This window comes from Cavia porcellus, unplaced genomic scaffold (assembly GCF_034190915.1).
Source record: "Cavia porcellus strain 051 isolate PalLab524CR breed Dunkin Hartley unplaced genomic scaffold, mCavPor4.1 scaffold_24, whole genome shotgun sequence".
NCBI lineage: Eukaryota > Metazoa > Chordata > Mammalia > Rodentia > Caviidae > Cavia > Cavia porcellus.
In genome coordinates, this window is record NW_026947507.1 from 42,544,142 (window position 1) to 42,560,479 (window position 16,338).

General features: G+C 42.7%; 1 protein-coding gene across 10 annotated transcripts in view; it reads right to left on the reverse strand.

Annotated features, from left to right (window-relative positions):
- Msra (methionine sulfoxide reductase A) overlaps positions 1-16,338 on the reverse strand; it is a 333,241-nt gene that overhangs the window by 98,340 nt on the left and 218,563 nt on the right. For all 10 annotated transcript variants that reach the window (XM_063234968.1, XM_023561460.2, XM_063234965.1 and 7 more), the window contains one exon: positions 6,353-6,457. In XM_063234968.1, coding sequence (XP_063091038.1) covers positions 6,353-6,457 — 105 coding nt within the window. The remainder of the gene's footprint in view (positions 1-6,352; positions 6,458-16,338) is intronic.

Consider the following 16,338-nt stretch of genomic DNA (forward strand, 5'->3'; position numbering starts at 1 on the left):
ACCTATCGGGAGCTCAGCAGGTCTCCAAATGAAGCCGGGAATGGGGAGGCTGATGTGGAAGCCTCAAACCCACCTCTCTCCTTCACTGCACCTGGAAGCCTGAGGGAACTCCAGCAGTCTGGGCGCAGAAATCCAGAGTCCTCCAGACACGCAGAGAGGCCAGTGAGGGCACCCCAGATCTGCCCAGCTCCTCCTCTGCAGACCTATGGCCAGGCACGGCTGCTAAACAGGCTGGGCTAGGCTGGTAGTGTGGGCCAGCCCACCTATCGGAAGCTCAGCAGGTCTCCAAATGAAGCCGGGAATGGGGAGGCTGATGTGGAAGCCTCAAACCCACCTCTCTCCTTCACTGCACCTGGAAGCCTGAGGGAACTCCAGCAGTCTGGGCGCAGAAATCCAGAGTCCTCCAGACACGCAGAGAGGCCAGTGAGGGCACCCCAGATCTGCCCAGCTCCTCCTCTGCCTTGAGTGACATTTTAGATAATAAACTATAGCACTGTCGCACATATTACCATGGAAAGATACAACATCCACCAACATGTTTATCCTCCAAAGAGGTCATCCTGCTTTCTACAAGAGAGGAAAATAGATTTGAGCTTCAGATAGAGCGGGGTCCAAATTCTACCACCAACACCAAGCAAGACTGTGAGTCCTCTGGAACCATGGTTCTTCTATTAAATGGAGACAATGATTCCTACTTCAAAGGGTTTTGGGCAATACTGCATTAAATGAAAAGAGAAAGATAAAATACCCATCAGTAAGACTGGCTCAGAAGACGGGCTTAATAAATATCTTGGCTGCAGGATCAAGGAGAGCAACAATGGCTTGTAACTGAGAAATCAGACTTATGGGATAAAGTCAGACAAAGCTGAAGTCCCTGTCTGTATACTGTGGCTTGGCTCAAGGTACATAGTCTGTGCTCTGAATCCTACACAGGAACAGGAAGGCCAGACAGTCTGCCACACATGCACAGTGCCTGCCAGTTAGAATGACACACAGCAAACACGAGAGACTGTGATCTGACCCAGTTCTTTTGACTCCTGTCTCAGAAGCAAGGTTCAAGAGCCTCTGGTCAGGGACATATCAGCCTTACTTCCACCAACAATGCCAGAGAACTATGACTTACACAATGCTGAAATCTTTCCAAGTAACACAAAGGATAAAGGAATCTCCGTGAATAGGAAAACCACACTTTAGTGGATGCAGGGTACACAATTTTCCCACAGAAAGAAATCAAGGGCAACATGGATATAGAAAAAAATTACAAATCTGGTCAATCTAGGTTGTTGTATTGAGAAAGACATAACAACAAACCTGGCATTTGCATGGTCTCTTACCATTATTTTAAGTCTAGGCAGCCTATGGGACAGAGATGTAGATAGTTCATTATTACCCTTTTTTGTTAGATGAGAGGCCACGTCTCCAAAACCTCAGGCTCTGTTACATTGCCTGGGGACTGCAAGCATCTGGGGGCCATGTGGTCAGGAAGGGGCATGCTCTAGTCAGTTATTAGAAGGCCAGAGAATTATATCTGTGCCATAAGTAAGAACAGGACTATCAGCTTATACACAGTGGCATTTAAATGTTATGACAAAAGTAGAGGCTTTGTGGTAACTGGTAAATTGCGGTGAAGTTCTACTACATTTACAGACCAAATAGATGATGACACTGGTGAGTCTGCTCCTTCACCTGAAGCTGATCCAAGAGAGGTATTTTTCCAAACTCACAGTGGCTATGGGGTGACAAGTCTCTGGCCCCACCTACATCTTACCATGCCTACATTCCCATTACTTTCTCATAAGGAGTTATGAATGGCATTTTGTCACACCCCATAAGACAGACACCATAAGAGTTGCTTCAGTATCTCATAGCAGTGAAACCATACAGGATTGTCTGTTAGTCTGCACCACAAAGATCTGATCTACTAAAAAAATGACATTAAGCTTTAAGTCCCTGAAGTTTCTACTAATCAGACCCTTGACATTAGCAAGAATTCCTACATTTTGCAAATATCCTTCTAGGATAATGCTTCTCCCAAAAATGCAATAAATTACAACTGAAAAATGTGACTCTTTCAAAGCCTTAATGACTTTATCAATAAGGTACTAACATCTTCCAACATGCTAATTAAAATACTTTCTTTTGAGTCCTATCTCTGTGGGGCATCACATGTTTCCGGGCACATCTTCACATCAAAGGTCAAGACCTTTTCAACTTTTACTCAAGTTTTGTCTATTTGCTGAAAAGCAATTCTGGCACAGGCAAGAGTATTCCTCCAGTGGTTTTAGGAGTCGCTTGCCCTCATTTCTAAAAAGGAACCTGAGGGGGCTATGGCTTCATAGATCAGAGTCACCCAAATCCAATGTGCTTCTTTCTCTGAAATGCCCTTTTCTTGAAACAGGTACAGTTACTCATACATATCTTCACACCTTACTTGCTCTGTTGTTGGCTGAGACACCACTTTTCCCTGGCTCAGTAACCAGAGTTGGCCAGGTTCATTCCCACCCCGGCTCTCTCTTGCTACTTGTCCATTCTTCAGAGTGGGCTTCAAATTTTGACCTTGCTAAATGACAAGTGACTATACATTTTTGACTTTCAGGGTTCTCTGAGAATATTAAGTCCATGAATTCCAGAGTTTGTCTGAACTAATGTTTTTGCTTTAATATTCTAGTACTAACACATTTCTTTTAATGATTTTCTTTTAATATCTTCATCTTTGCCCTTAATTAGATTTGTCTACATGTTCATTTGATCTCTCCACATTGAATTTGTGTATGTATGTGTGTGTGTGTGTGTGTGTGTGTGTGTGTGTGTGTCTGTGTGTGTGTAGGAATATATTTTTCCTGTGCATTATCCAAGAAATTCCTGCATATTCCAGACCACTTGGTGATTTAGTATACCTAGCAGAGCACCTGATAGACGAAGGAGGCACAAGACAAATGTCCTCAGTGAAGACTGTCTTTTTTCTCCTGGGGTATTTTTATGTTCCTTTTTTATTAGGGTGTATTTGTCATGCACAATAATTGCACCCATTTTGGGGAGCTAGTACACATTCTTATCACATCTCAATCATTTTACTTCCCCTTCCCCTCCTTATCTTCCTGCTTCCCTCCATCCTCAGAGCTCCTTCTCAGCTATATACAGTGTCTACCTCCAAGACTGTTTTTCATGGCAGTTTGGGTACATCAAGAGTGAGTCTCATATATAACAGATTTCTAGGCAATATATCCAAAATCCTAAACCCCAGTTCTTAGTTTCTGAATTACAAAGGAAACTGTAATCACCCACCAATTTTTTGTTTGTTTGGTTGGTTTTTTTGGCAAGGCAGGCACTTATACCACTGAGCTAAATCTGTGGCCCCCACCAATATGTTTTAGAGAAACACTTTTTAATATCTTCCCTCTGCACATGTGAGTCAATGATAAAACTATTATCCAAATGGTTCAGACCTCTATTTTATATACCCAAATGAATCCTGTTAACTAACAGTCACTACTATACTGAACACAGTGATTAAGTTGGATTTTTGTTGTTGAAGTAATAGAAATTGAACAGTCTAACTAAAGGAAAATAAGGGGTGAGTTCATGGCAGCAAACAGCTCAGAAAACTGCAAGAAGAGCTCACAGAGCTAAAGGTGGGGCTGCAGGAAGGGGTGGTCCCAGGGCTCTTGGACCTCCAGGAAGATTCCTTCTTCTGCCTCTCTTCTCTTGGTCTCTGCTAATCTGCCTTTCCTTTCCTGTAGACAGGCTCTTCCCACATACAGAGCACCGCCACTTTGGCACCTCTCAGCAAAGGGAGAGCATCTTTTCTTTCATACAGCAGAAAGGTCTCTGCTTGGTCCTGTATAAGTCACATACCCACTCCTTGGATCAAATACTGGGGAAAGGAGAACAACACATTGTGACTGGAAAGGCCTGCATCATAGACATGACCTTTGAGCCAGTGACATGCAGTTCTAGAAAGGTCACAGGGAAACTCATAAGACAATAAAAGATTGTTACCAAGACCTGTTTCACTGAGCTACCCAAAAAGTAATTCTAATGACAATGTAGGGAGCACTGAATTGAAAAGCTCTAGTCTGTGTGATGTGTTCTAGATAACCACTAAAATCTCTCTGGCTAATGTGTCTATGAATGAGCCTCATAGAAATCTTAAGAAAATCGAATAAAGCTGCTGGACAGTGTCAAGGGCTCAGCTGTGATCCTCCAAATTCACATACTGAAGTAGCCCCCACTACCAGAGAATGTGACTGATTTGTAGATTGATGTTTTCAAGAAGAGAATTAAGGTAAAACAAGGCCAATGGGGTGGCATGGTGGCATGGCAGCGTCCTTAGAAAAGAGTAAGAGACACTCATACAGAGGAAGGACCCCACGTGGACTTAGAAGTTGGCCATCTGTGAGCTAAGGAGAGAGGGCTCAGAAGAAACAAAATCTGCTGGTACCACCTTGACCTTGACTTCCAGCCTCCAGAACTGTGAGGAAGTGAATGTCTACTGTGGAAGCTGCTGAGTCTGTTGTTATGGTGGCCCTAGGAAAGTACCCAGACAGTAGACCAAGAATTTCAGAGAGGTGGCTGGGTGAGAACTGGGGGGCAGTCAAGGCATATGTGGTATGTGAGGGGAGGAGCACAAGAGCTTCTTTAAGATTCAGTTTACATTAGAACCTCTCAAGGTTTAGAACCCAGCAACCTATTAACTGATGTGTGCTGACAAAGACATGATCAATCAGTAAGAGGTTAAGACAGGTGAACTCAGAAAAGTCAATGGCAGATGCCACCCTGTGTGAAATTCTGTTGGGACAAAGCCTTGGGAGATTCTACCAAGGTGGCCAGGTCACAGACACAGACTGGGGCTGGGGGAAGCCTGCCACATCACGGCTGAGTACTTGGCTGGGCTCCTGATATGGGTCTCCAGTGATAATTGTGGAGCTTTCAGAATCCTGCCCTGACCTTGGGCTTTGCCAGGCAAATGGTAGAATGTCTGCCTTATCTGATACAAGACTCACCAGCATGAGCTCCTGGCCGCCGCCACTGTGAGATGATATGCACTGGTCAGAGTCTCCTGTCCAAGCCCTCAGGCCTGCCTTGCTTGTGGGCTATGTCCATTGGTCCAAACCGAGGTGGCACTTGTACCTCCTGGTTATAGTGTTCTGGTCCTTACAGTCTTCTACTTACTTAGCCACCTACGAACCCACTGCCCTATCAAACCAAGTATCATCTTGGTAATGCTGCGCTGGCCTTCTTCCTAAACCAGACCTCTGGTCATCAGTCACCCTAGTGGATTTGCCTGCATCCCAGAGCTTGACCCTGCCCAAGCCGTCACTCTGCTGTGTGGGCCTTCACCCTGACCTTTGCTGTTTTGTTCCTCAAACAGCCCTGGCGCCGGATGGTTTTCAGAAACACAGTCATTCACAACCATTCCCCAACCTGTGCGGCAGGGTCACATGAACATTCCACCACAAGCACAATACACATTTGGGAAAAGCACGTCTGCTTCTCAAGAAACAATCAGCACGGTATAGCCACAAGATAAAATCTGCTAGCCAAAGAAAAGAGTTTTGTTAAGTAGGCTGCTAAAGGAAAAGGCTCAGTGCACAATCACACCTATCATACAGCACTTCCCAGTTCACGAGGCTCATAAAATCAGATCATCCCACTGGCAAAAGAGCACTTGTAAGGTGTTAGGAGGAAATCTGGAAATTGTTTCATTATTGACTCTTCCAATGATATTTTTCAACACGAGAATATGTGTCATCCAGATAAAATTTCAGTCCACCTTTATATACAGTCCAAATATATTAATATTTCTACACGACAAATTCCAAGGAAGACAAATTAAATATTTAAATAATCTAAGCATTATAAACCTACAGAAGACTGTCTTTTACCTTCATATTTTTCTTTTTTAAATCACCCACAGACATTAAAAAAAAAAAACCTGATAATGTCAAAGGATGAGAAAGGCTAAACTTGGGGAAATAAAGGAACTATAAATCAGGAAAACTTTGGAGCTGCTAGAAAGACACTTTAATTTTGTAGACAAAAGACTGCATTAAGGAAGAATAATGCAATAATCAAAGGTGAATGGATCTCCATTGTCTGGCAGCTTTCTCTGTGGGAATTTTCCCACCCCTGACAGCTGTAAAGGGAGGAGGGGCACCGAATGTGGCTGTGCCTTTATTCTCTCACCCCTTTTTCTCCTCAACCCCTCCTCTTCTCAGTCAATAAATGTCTGCAATCATATTCTTGAGCTCCTGTGTGATTTCAAGGTTCATCTCTTCCATGCAGCTCAAACACTAATTATCCCAGCTGTAATTAGTAAGATAATTAAATACTGGCTCACTCATCACTCTACCTTGGGTCGGGTCGTGATTCTCCCAGAAGACCTTGAGCAGTTCCTCAAAGCTGATGTGCTCTGGCTGGTACACAACCCTGATGACTTCTGCATGGCCAGTTTTTCCTTGAAAGAAACAGAATGAATGAATAAAATTTACTGGCAATATCAGTTTATTACAAGTTATTCATTCTCAGAAAACCAACATAGGAAAGTGAAACCATCCATCCCCTCTAAGGGAGGCAAAGCATGATTGGGCTTGAGCTCATGGGCTTATGCGCGGTCCCTATGGTGGGTTCTGTTTGTAAAGGCACAGTTACCCTCTAGCGAGCTTCCTGGGAGGATGGATGACTTCTTCATTGTCCATTTGTGTATTTTTAAGTAGGGGCATTAAAAACTTGGACTTTCATTTTTCTAACCTCACTCTTAGGAAATCTCACAGACCCAACCTGACAGAGTGCTCAAGAATGGCAACTCTGCCAAGGGGAACAAGCCTGGTTGTTTTTCCCATCACTCCACACTCTATGGAGTAAGCACAGCTACACCACAGAGCGAGGTGGGGCCAATCTGATTGAGCAGCCTGTAAAGGCAGCCTGGACTCGTTCACATTAGATAAATTAGTTAGTGGAGAGACACGCTTGCTGCGCTGTTAACACTGAGGCAAGGGTTAGATCCAAATACCCAGCGGGGTGGTAAGTGTTTTCTCAGCCTAATTCCTCTTTGTGGTAAATAACAACTGCAGCAAATGTCTCTGCAGAACCCATGTAAACAGGTTCCACAGTTCAAGGAAGTGAGAATTTGCAGTACCATTTGCAACTCTAGAATTCTATTGTAGTCTTAGAACTTAGGAAATAATAGATCCCTCTACCCTAACATCATCTCTACATTTAAATTTACTTTTTATCTCCTTATCACCTTATGTGTAGTAAAGAATTTTGCCTCACCCAAAGAGAAGCCCCTGAGAGACTATACCCAACAGAAATGGGACTCTGCCTTTGGCTACTGGGAGATCGAATCTGGAAGGAATGGGGCTAGCCACACTGGATTTTAGGACAGAACTGGTCATCCGGACAATCTTCATGAGTGGGCTGGCCATGCTGAAAGGTCCTTGTGAACTACGTTTTAGATGATGTGCTGTTAGTTCCCCTGGAGAATAGAGTCAAAACATAAACTCTGGACACCAGAGCTTAGGTGAGATTCTCTGATGAGCATCCCTCCCTGGTATTGTCACATGTAGATGCCAGGATGGTCACTTGTCCTGGGTCCATGAGAGAAGAGAAATACTTGGAACCTCCCTCTGCCTCTCTAGTAGATTGTGAACTATATTTTTTTCTCTGTAGTAAATTATAGCCATGAGTGTTCCAGCTTTTAGTGACCTCTGGTGCTTCTTTCAGCAAATGATCAGTGAGGAATATAGTCTGGGCATACTCTGAACTTGCTCTTTAGTTTACAAAAAATGTTCTCCCCATGTTGTTTTTTTCCCCATTTTTGACCTCAAAACTGTCTGATGCTACATACATAGAAGGTAGACATCTCCTTTTTACAAACCATAAAGCTGAGATGCAAATGTTAAATTTACCTAAGGTCACGCAGCCTGTGAATTTCTTGGCCACAATCTGAAGAGACACCCTCTGACTTCTTGTCCAGGACCCTACTCAATACATCAAAGACAGAGAGTGGAGGTTCGGACAGAGTATTGCTTGCTCGGCTTTGGGAGCTGCCCAGGGACACTTCTGTATGTGTCTGGGTGGGTCACAAAGGCATGGGATTGGGGTCTAAGTCTCGTCCCTGGCTCCTTCCTCTCTGGCACTGTTCCCTCGCTCTGCTTCATCGCTGCTGAGCAGCTTCAGTTCCTCCACATCTTCCTTCCACAATGTTTCTGCTTTGGAGCCAGGTACCCACTCACAGACTGCAACCATGAGCCAATTTGACCTTCCCTCCTTTAAACTGCAGGTGTCAGGTATTCCGGCAAAAGGAAAGCTAACTGATGCAGGGAGCAAGGTGAACAGCAGACACATGAGTACAGAAAAGATATCTATTCATTATCTTTAATCTTTTTAATACACAAATTTCTTTTGGATTCCAGAAACTATTTATGAGTAATATAAAGCTTAGAAAATATGAAGGAAGCATAAAAAGAAAAAATAAAAGTGACCCATATTCCTGTCACATAAGACTATAAATATTTTTATGCACCTCTTTCTGGCTGAATATTAAATGCATATGCTCACGCACTCACACATGTACTCACACACATACACATACACAATTTGTTCAGTTGTAACACAGCAAGATTTCCTTACTTACCAGTATTTTGTGAATACGTCCCCATGCCACTGAATTTTTAGAAAACACCATTTATAATGACTACATAACACTCCATCAGATGGCTGTCCAATTACTTATTCAATCTTCCCTGTCATTGTACATTTAGACTGAATCCTATTTTTAGCCCTGAATGTAAATATGTTTCTATACTTCTGAGGCTGCTTCAAGCCATTGTTGTATAAGTAAAATTTCTAAATCAACGTTTATAAACATTTTTAAGTTTCCTGATTCCTGGTGCCAGACTGCTTCTCAGGCTGCATATCTTCCCCCATTGGCAGCACACAGGGGGCCAGTGCAGCCCACTCACATTAATCTTTAGCAATTTATGGCTGGAAGATGGCATTCTATTGCTTCATTAAAGATGAATTTAATTATTAGTGAAGTAAAATAAATTTCATGCTCATTAGTAAACTTGCTTTTTCTTTCCTCTAATTTTTGTTATGTCCCTTTTATATTGAGTTGTTAATTATTTATTATATTAATTTTTACTAACTGTCAGTCCATATGGTTTCAATTCAAATACAACAGCCATTTAAATCAGTACTTATACAGATTGTATGCTAACAGATATGAAAAGAATGATAGCTCAGGATAAAGGTGCAGCAGAGATAAAAGTCATGTTATGTAAAGCAATTTTGATATGCCTTAAAAGTCTCACTTGGTCATTTGAAATGTTTAAATGACTGATTTGACTACATAAGCATTAAGACTTCCTGAACATTAAAAAGAATTACAATACGTTATGACACATATATTTAGTATAAAAAGCATTAAAATCACACTCAAAATATAAGCAAAACATGTAAGCAGACAATTCACCTATGTATAAAAACATATAAATCAAGATACATAAAATGTTCAACAATAAAACCAAAGAAATTCATATTAAAATACTAACATACCATCTCTTATTTATTACTTTTCATAAAATCGCCTGTTATTGAGGACAGAATGAAACTGGTGACTTCACTTGGTTTGTGATGGGAAATTAGTAAGTCACCTTTGAGAGCCCGTGACACATGTGGCCAGGGCCTGTAAGATGCCCACTTCCCTGGAGAAAGTGATCCAGAAAATTCGTCCCAAAGTTATAATCCCAAAGATACACAAATGCACAAAAAGTCTGTGCTATAGCATGATGAAATATCATGTAACTATTAAATGTCTCATCCTCACCATGCTATATTGACTGAACCCCAGGGACATGGCAGGCCTGTCATCTACTTGATGCTATTTAATGTTCATAGCATTGTGCCAATTTTTTTTCTATTATGATAAAAATCACACAAAACAGAAAATTTACCACATAAAATCTTCATAAATTTTAAGTGTACAATTCAGTGGTGTTAAGTACATTAGATTTTGTGCAACCATCAATATCATCCATTTCCAGAATTCTTCACCTTGCAAAATTGAAATTCTATACCCATTAACCACTAACTCCACATCTTCTTTACTCCTGGCCTCTGGCAACCCCCATTGTATTTTATGTCCCCAAGAATATCTTTATTCTGGGACTTACATGAGTGAATACAGTATTGGTGTTTTTGTGACTGGCTCATTTAACTTGGTGTAATGTCCTAACAGTTCATCCATGTTAGAGCATATGTCAGACTTTCCATCTTTTCTATAGCAAATGTGTGTGCATTGCATTTTATTTGCTCATTCATTCATCTGCGGACACTTCACCTTTTATCTGTTATGAATAATACTGCTATGAACTCGGTAGTACAAATATTGCTTACAACAATTTTTGCTATTAAGATATGGTCCCACTTTCCAGGTGAGGAAATCAAAACCTCCCCCCACAAGATTTCTCAACAACTTTGCAAGATAGTAAGCAGTTGGATCCACTCATAAGACTACAAGTTTCAACCAGAGGTAAAGCTTGGACCTGTTCTAGGATCCCGGGTTAAAGGCTCTGAAATGGAAAAGATTTGCATTGCCAAGAGAGAGCAAATATCACAAGGGCAGTGGCCCAGATGAGAAATCACAACTAGCTGGTAACTGACATCCAAGTTGTCAAAAATATTTTAAAGGAGTAGGCTGTTCTTTTATCACAGCAATATGGAGTCAGGAAAGATTTCCATTCCCCAGCAAACACTTCCAGAAATTATTGCCATAGACATTATTAAAGGCTCCTGGGTGTTTAAGAGAAACTACTATCATTTAAATTCAAGATCTATTTGCATTAACAAACAGTGCAGAGTTGCCCTTGCTAAACTCACCTTTAAGTTTCTTTACTTTGTTTCTCCAAAGTAAAAGAATCTGTGTAAAAATACACAGTGCAAATGATCAAAAGGATTAAGGGACTCAGAACCACTTATGGAAATGCCCACGTTTTGCAGGAACCAGGCAACGTGACAGGCTAATTTCATTCCAGAGGCCAATCCGCAAATACTGTTTTGTGCTTCCAGAGATAAAAGGCCATATCTTAAAAAATATTTTGAGCTGTGTCTTCACATTCCATCGTGCAAATAGCATGATAGATGCAATGCGCAAGCACACTCGTTAACAATTCACAGCAGCTTTAGAGGTGCGTTGGCACTGCTGTTCCAAAATATCTTGAAAGGAAAAATGGAAAGGATGAGTGTTCCTTCTGAGCATCTTGCTCTGCTGCCTGATCCTGCAGGCTCAGAGAAAGTGGAAGGAACACAGAGGGGCCAGCAATGGGCAGCCAATCCTTCTGAGACAAACCGTCCAAGGCTAGGTAACTGGTGTTCTAGGTACAGACTGCCAAGTGCCACCCAGTTGGAGGAAGTGCTTAGAAGCTCAAATTGGGAGCCTGAGCGTTCAGGTAGGGATCCTGGCTACTTAGCAGCTGTGTGGTTTTCACAAAGCTCTCTCCTCGCTGGATGTGGGCTTCACTGCCTACAACATGGGGTCATCAGTAGTACTTACCATAGAGAACTATTACGATGGCTGGCTCAGTAATCTGGGGGTACATTTAGAGGAGTCTGACACATCAGACATACAGGAACCCAGCCAACGTTAGCTTTATGAATGATAGCACTGTTAGCATTGTTATGATTACCACCCTTACTCTTACTTCCCATGTTTTGGAGTCCAGCAATCCGTATTCTTGCAAGATTTCTAGGTGATTCTTAATAGTAGCAAAACTTTGAAAAATTATCGATCTAGAGAGAGATCGGTACAGGTTATGTAAGTAGACAACCCTCAATTGTGCTCTCCTGCACTTCAACACTTGCTGTCTGCATAATCAGGAGTCTCAGGGAGTCCTAAAGCCCAAAGGAAGGGAAGTAGGAAGGAAGCCTGGAAGGGAGGGAGGGAGGGAGGAAAGAAAGTGGATAAGGAAGGAAGGGGGAAAGAAAAAGAGGGGGGAAATTGAAAAGAAGGAAAAGGGGAAGGGAAAGAAGGAGCAAGGCAAGGATCGAGGATAGGAGGAAGGACATTAACCCATTATCCACCTGAGGTATGAATGAGGAAGATGTGGGAGAACAGGGAAGTGTAAGTCCCTTCTTTACTCTCAAGGAGATTACTCCTTACTAGCAGTACTAGTACAGATAACTACCCTATGGTTTGGTAACCATGATGCTTTGTTCAAAGCTCTTCACTGGCATTAGCCAACGTGATCCTCACAAACACCCTGAGACAGGTTAATATTATTATTCCCATTTTTGGAGGAGGAAGCTAAGACACAGAAGTAAATGAATCTGTCCAAAGTCAAACAAACAGTAAGTGAAGGAGCCTGGATTTGTGCCCTGCTAGGATGGCTCAGGAACCTAGAGAAGGAAAGTACAGCTAGGAGGCTGATTATAGGACTCAAGTGCCTCAAAACCTCAGAGACATGCAGAGGGGCATGGTCCTGGTAGATGGACAGCCAGGGATGAGGGCAGAGGGGAGGGGCAAATGCCATGACGAAGGCCATGACAGCGACTGTTATCCCAGGGGAGGGGAAAGGGATAAGGGTTTCTGCTGCAGAGGGGTCCTTGCGCCCTTTCCTGTAAGAGCTTCTCAGCTTCCCACTGCCATACTGCCTGCCACCATCAGCAGAGAGAGAAGCTGCAGTCCCCAGCTGTAGATGGAGCATTTGGGCCCTTGTAGAGTGCTCCACACAATGCAGCATCAGAGCCACCCTGGGAGACTGTCAAGATGACCATTAGAATGTCCATCTCAAAGCTAGGACAACCACGGCTAAGCATCATGAGTGTCTGGGATGATCCAGAATTTAGCAGAATCCAAACGGCACTGGCTGCTGCTCCCTCTCCTACACCTAGCCTCTGCCTAGGGCCTCAGGAGCCCTGGCCCGCACCTGGCCCTCCAGCACTGGTGTGACCCCAGCCTCGATTCTCCACACTGTTCCTGACCCAGGCTCAGTCTGCACCTGCACCCCAGCTCTATCATCCCAGGCCACAGCACCTCTCTCCAGCCATCTCCAGGCTGCCTCTATTCCCAAGGAACCTTCAGGTCCTGCCTCTTCCAGGAAGCCTTCTGAGTATGGGAAGAGGATATAATATGCATGCAGGAAACACAGTCTGAATGACCTAGTGGGATTGTCTTTGCTCAGAGCAGGGCTTCTCGACAGGGTCATGGCTCCTAAAGTCACCTGCAAGGTGGCTATGAAAAGGACAAGTGATGGGATCAGCTCCTGCGGGATAAGCCTTGAGTGTGTCATTTTCAAGCACTTGCAAGTTCCCCATGTCCAAGTGAGCTTTGGAAGAAAAAGGAACTATGATGACACTCTTTGCAGTCCCGAGGATCAGGTGCACAAGAGAATGTTAATAAATACAGTAGACCAGAGGACTTACTGCACTGAGTTTCCCACCACTCACTTGGCGTTCATTTAGATGGGTGTTCATGCAGATTTCAGTACCTCTCCCTTGCCTAACAACCAGTCCTCAAAATTCAGTTAATACATCAAAGCTGGATGCCCTGTGGAGTTCATCATAGGATTTACTGCTCAGCCTCAAACTCTGCATTACACAAAAGTGAGTGCCAGACACCACCCACAGAAAAATATCAGACAGGACAACACTTTCACATCTTATTTACTCACTGACTTACAAACATTTACTGAATGCCCACTAAGTTCTGTGTTCTGTGGCTGGTGTTGAGGATTCAGTGTGACAAATGTTAATGCACTGACAATGAACTCCTCTCCCACAGGCACTGCCTGTGGTCTGCATCCAGGTAAGGTGCAGCTCTTCTGAATAAAAAGACCCCATCTATTTTATTTGTCCAACAGACCAGATGGAGGGAAGAAGTGAGTTACGGTGGGTTTTTTCTTTTTTCATTAAATAATAACCATTCTTTAACGCCCTCATCTTTTCCCTGCCAACCAGACTCGTCCAAACTGTGAAACCAAATCAAAGAGCACACAAAAAGATCCAGGTGTTTGAAAGAAAAAGAGGGGAGAGGGTGGGTGAAGAATACTCCTCTTTCCCATCTAAGATTCAAAACACTACTTTTCTCTTGCTAATTAACTACAAAGAGGTAAGATGTCAGCTCAGTTTCATCTCCAGCTCCTGCAGATAGAAAATGTGATTTCCAACAATGTACTCATTATAAAAAAAAATCCTAATACATCAAAATTAGATGCCCTGTGGAGTTCATTATAGGATTTGAGGAGTGTCTATACTGTCATTTTATCTTGGCTTTTTTTTTCTTTTGTCTCATCAGTCACTTAAAATGTCCAACGAGAAATGTAAGCTTTAAAAAGCATCCTATTGATTGAAAAGTAGAAAAAATACTGCTGAAGCAATTGTGTTGGATCTTCTTTTTTTCCTTGGCCCACCATGAGGAGACATGCTGGGGAATTTATAAGCCACTGCATATATTTTTATGGACATATTGTTCAGTGAATATCGTCTCAGAGGAGTGCTATAAACACAGTTGAATACTTGATCAAGAAAATTCCTCAAGAAAGCAGTCAGCTAGGACCATTAACACCTTGGGCCACTATAAGTTGCCTACTGCTATGAAGGTAACTAGTAGGTAAAAGTTGGTAACTAGTCTATGGGAGAGCAGTTTTTGCCACTAGTTTTTGAATTCAGTCTGCTGATCGAAGACGCTTTCACCACAGAGAGCTGGTTTTTCGAGATCATGGAGTATATGAAGAAGGGTCAGTGAACAGAGAGTGATTCTATTTTCCAGATCACCACCAACTCCTACCTGACTGTGAAAGAGGTAGGCACAGTAACAGGTTAGCAAAACAAATCTGCTAGGTGTGTATCTCAGTACCCTTCTGTCCATAAAATGAATATAGTTTTACCAAGTGGCCAAATGAGTCCTAACAAGAGTCTTGCACACTGGGAAAGTATGGCTCCAAAGCTACTAAATTGTACTAATCTTGAAATGAGTGCCTTGTCACCAGTAGGCTACTCCGGGGCAGAGGCTCACAAGTCCATGCCTTTGAATGATTTGTGGGACTTTCTGAAACAAATCATCTCACCTGCCACTCGATTACCTGCTAGAATTCTGATCACACGATCTGGGGCCAGGTGTGAACATGTGTATCCCACAAACCTCCCCCTGTCACTTCTGAAGGAAAGTTGGGACCGGGAACCATTTGAAATATGTGGCAATGCCTAGTGAAAGGAAACTGACGGAAGATTTTTTAAAACAGTCTCAGAATTGGAAGGTCCTGAAAGGCCATCTAGTCAAATACCTCTTAGTAATATCCAGATGACCAAATGACCATCTCAAGAGAGGATACACTGCCTCACAAAGCAGCCCCTCATGGAATACCCTTGCAGCTGAAGTGTTTGCTCTTATTTAGCCAGGTCTGCTTCCTCCTGCTTGCTGGTGTGTGCTGTGCCTTTTGGATTCTTTCACGCCTTTACAATGGCCCTTGAGAAGCTGAAGCTCTAGGGCACTGAAGAGCAATCACAAGGGCACTGACTTTGTAGCCCGAAGGCCTAATCTTGAGGGCACTGGCAGCCCAAGAAGCCACTTCACTTCTCTTAGCAACAAGTCACCCATCAGTAAGGTTGGCTTTCTAACACGGGTCCCATCAATGTTAGAGCGTGGTTGTGAGCATTGAAGACTGGCATGTAAAGGAGAACTCTTGGGAACTTACTGGCAATCAAATCTATGTATCATTATTAGTAATTCAATCTGTGTGGCATTTTTACTATATACTAAGAATGACTGATGGGCTAACAATAATGGAACTTCATTATGAACAGCCAGAAACTTCCAGATCTTTAGGGTCTGGGTTAATGAAGCCACAATGGCCCGGCCTGCTGTCAGTTGAGCTTCCTTGGATAAGCTGTCGAAGGGAGGTTTTCCTAAAAGTGTCTGTGTTCCACACCACTTAGAAGATATCTAGGAAATCCCTGAAATCATGTTAGCAGACAGGATCTTTAAAAATCAAGTCTGAAATGTTTTCCTATTCTTCAAAAACTATTCTCACCTCTCCACATGAGTGAGAAAAGGCAATTTATCAGAGCCTCCAGGCTGCTCACATGGCTTTGCCAGCAGAGCTACACTGAGTCACCCAAAGATAATGACAATTTCTGAATCATTTTGTGCCTATACCACATTACAATCTATGAGGCATATGCATATTCTCCAAACTCATAGGGTATATTTTTACAAATATCACATAAGAATGATACAGAAGGATCACTGGGAAGAATGACTGTGATGTATTAAGATGTCTAAATTCATTTAATAAATATGATTACTGTGTCATTTAAGTGTTTTTCAAGAAGAGTGGA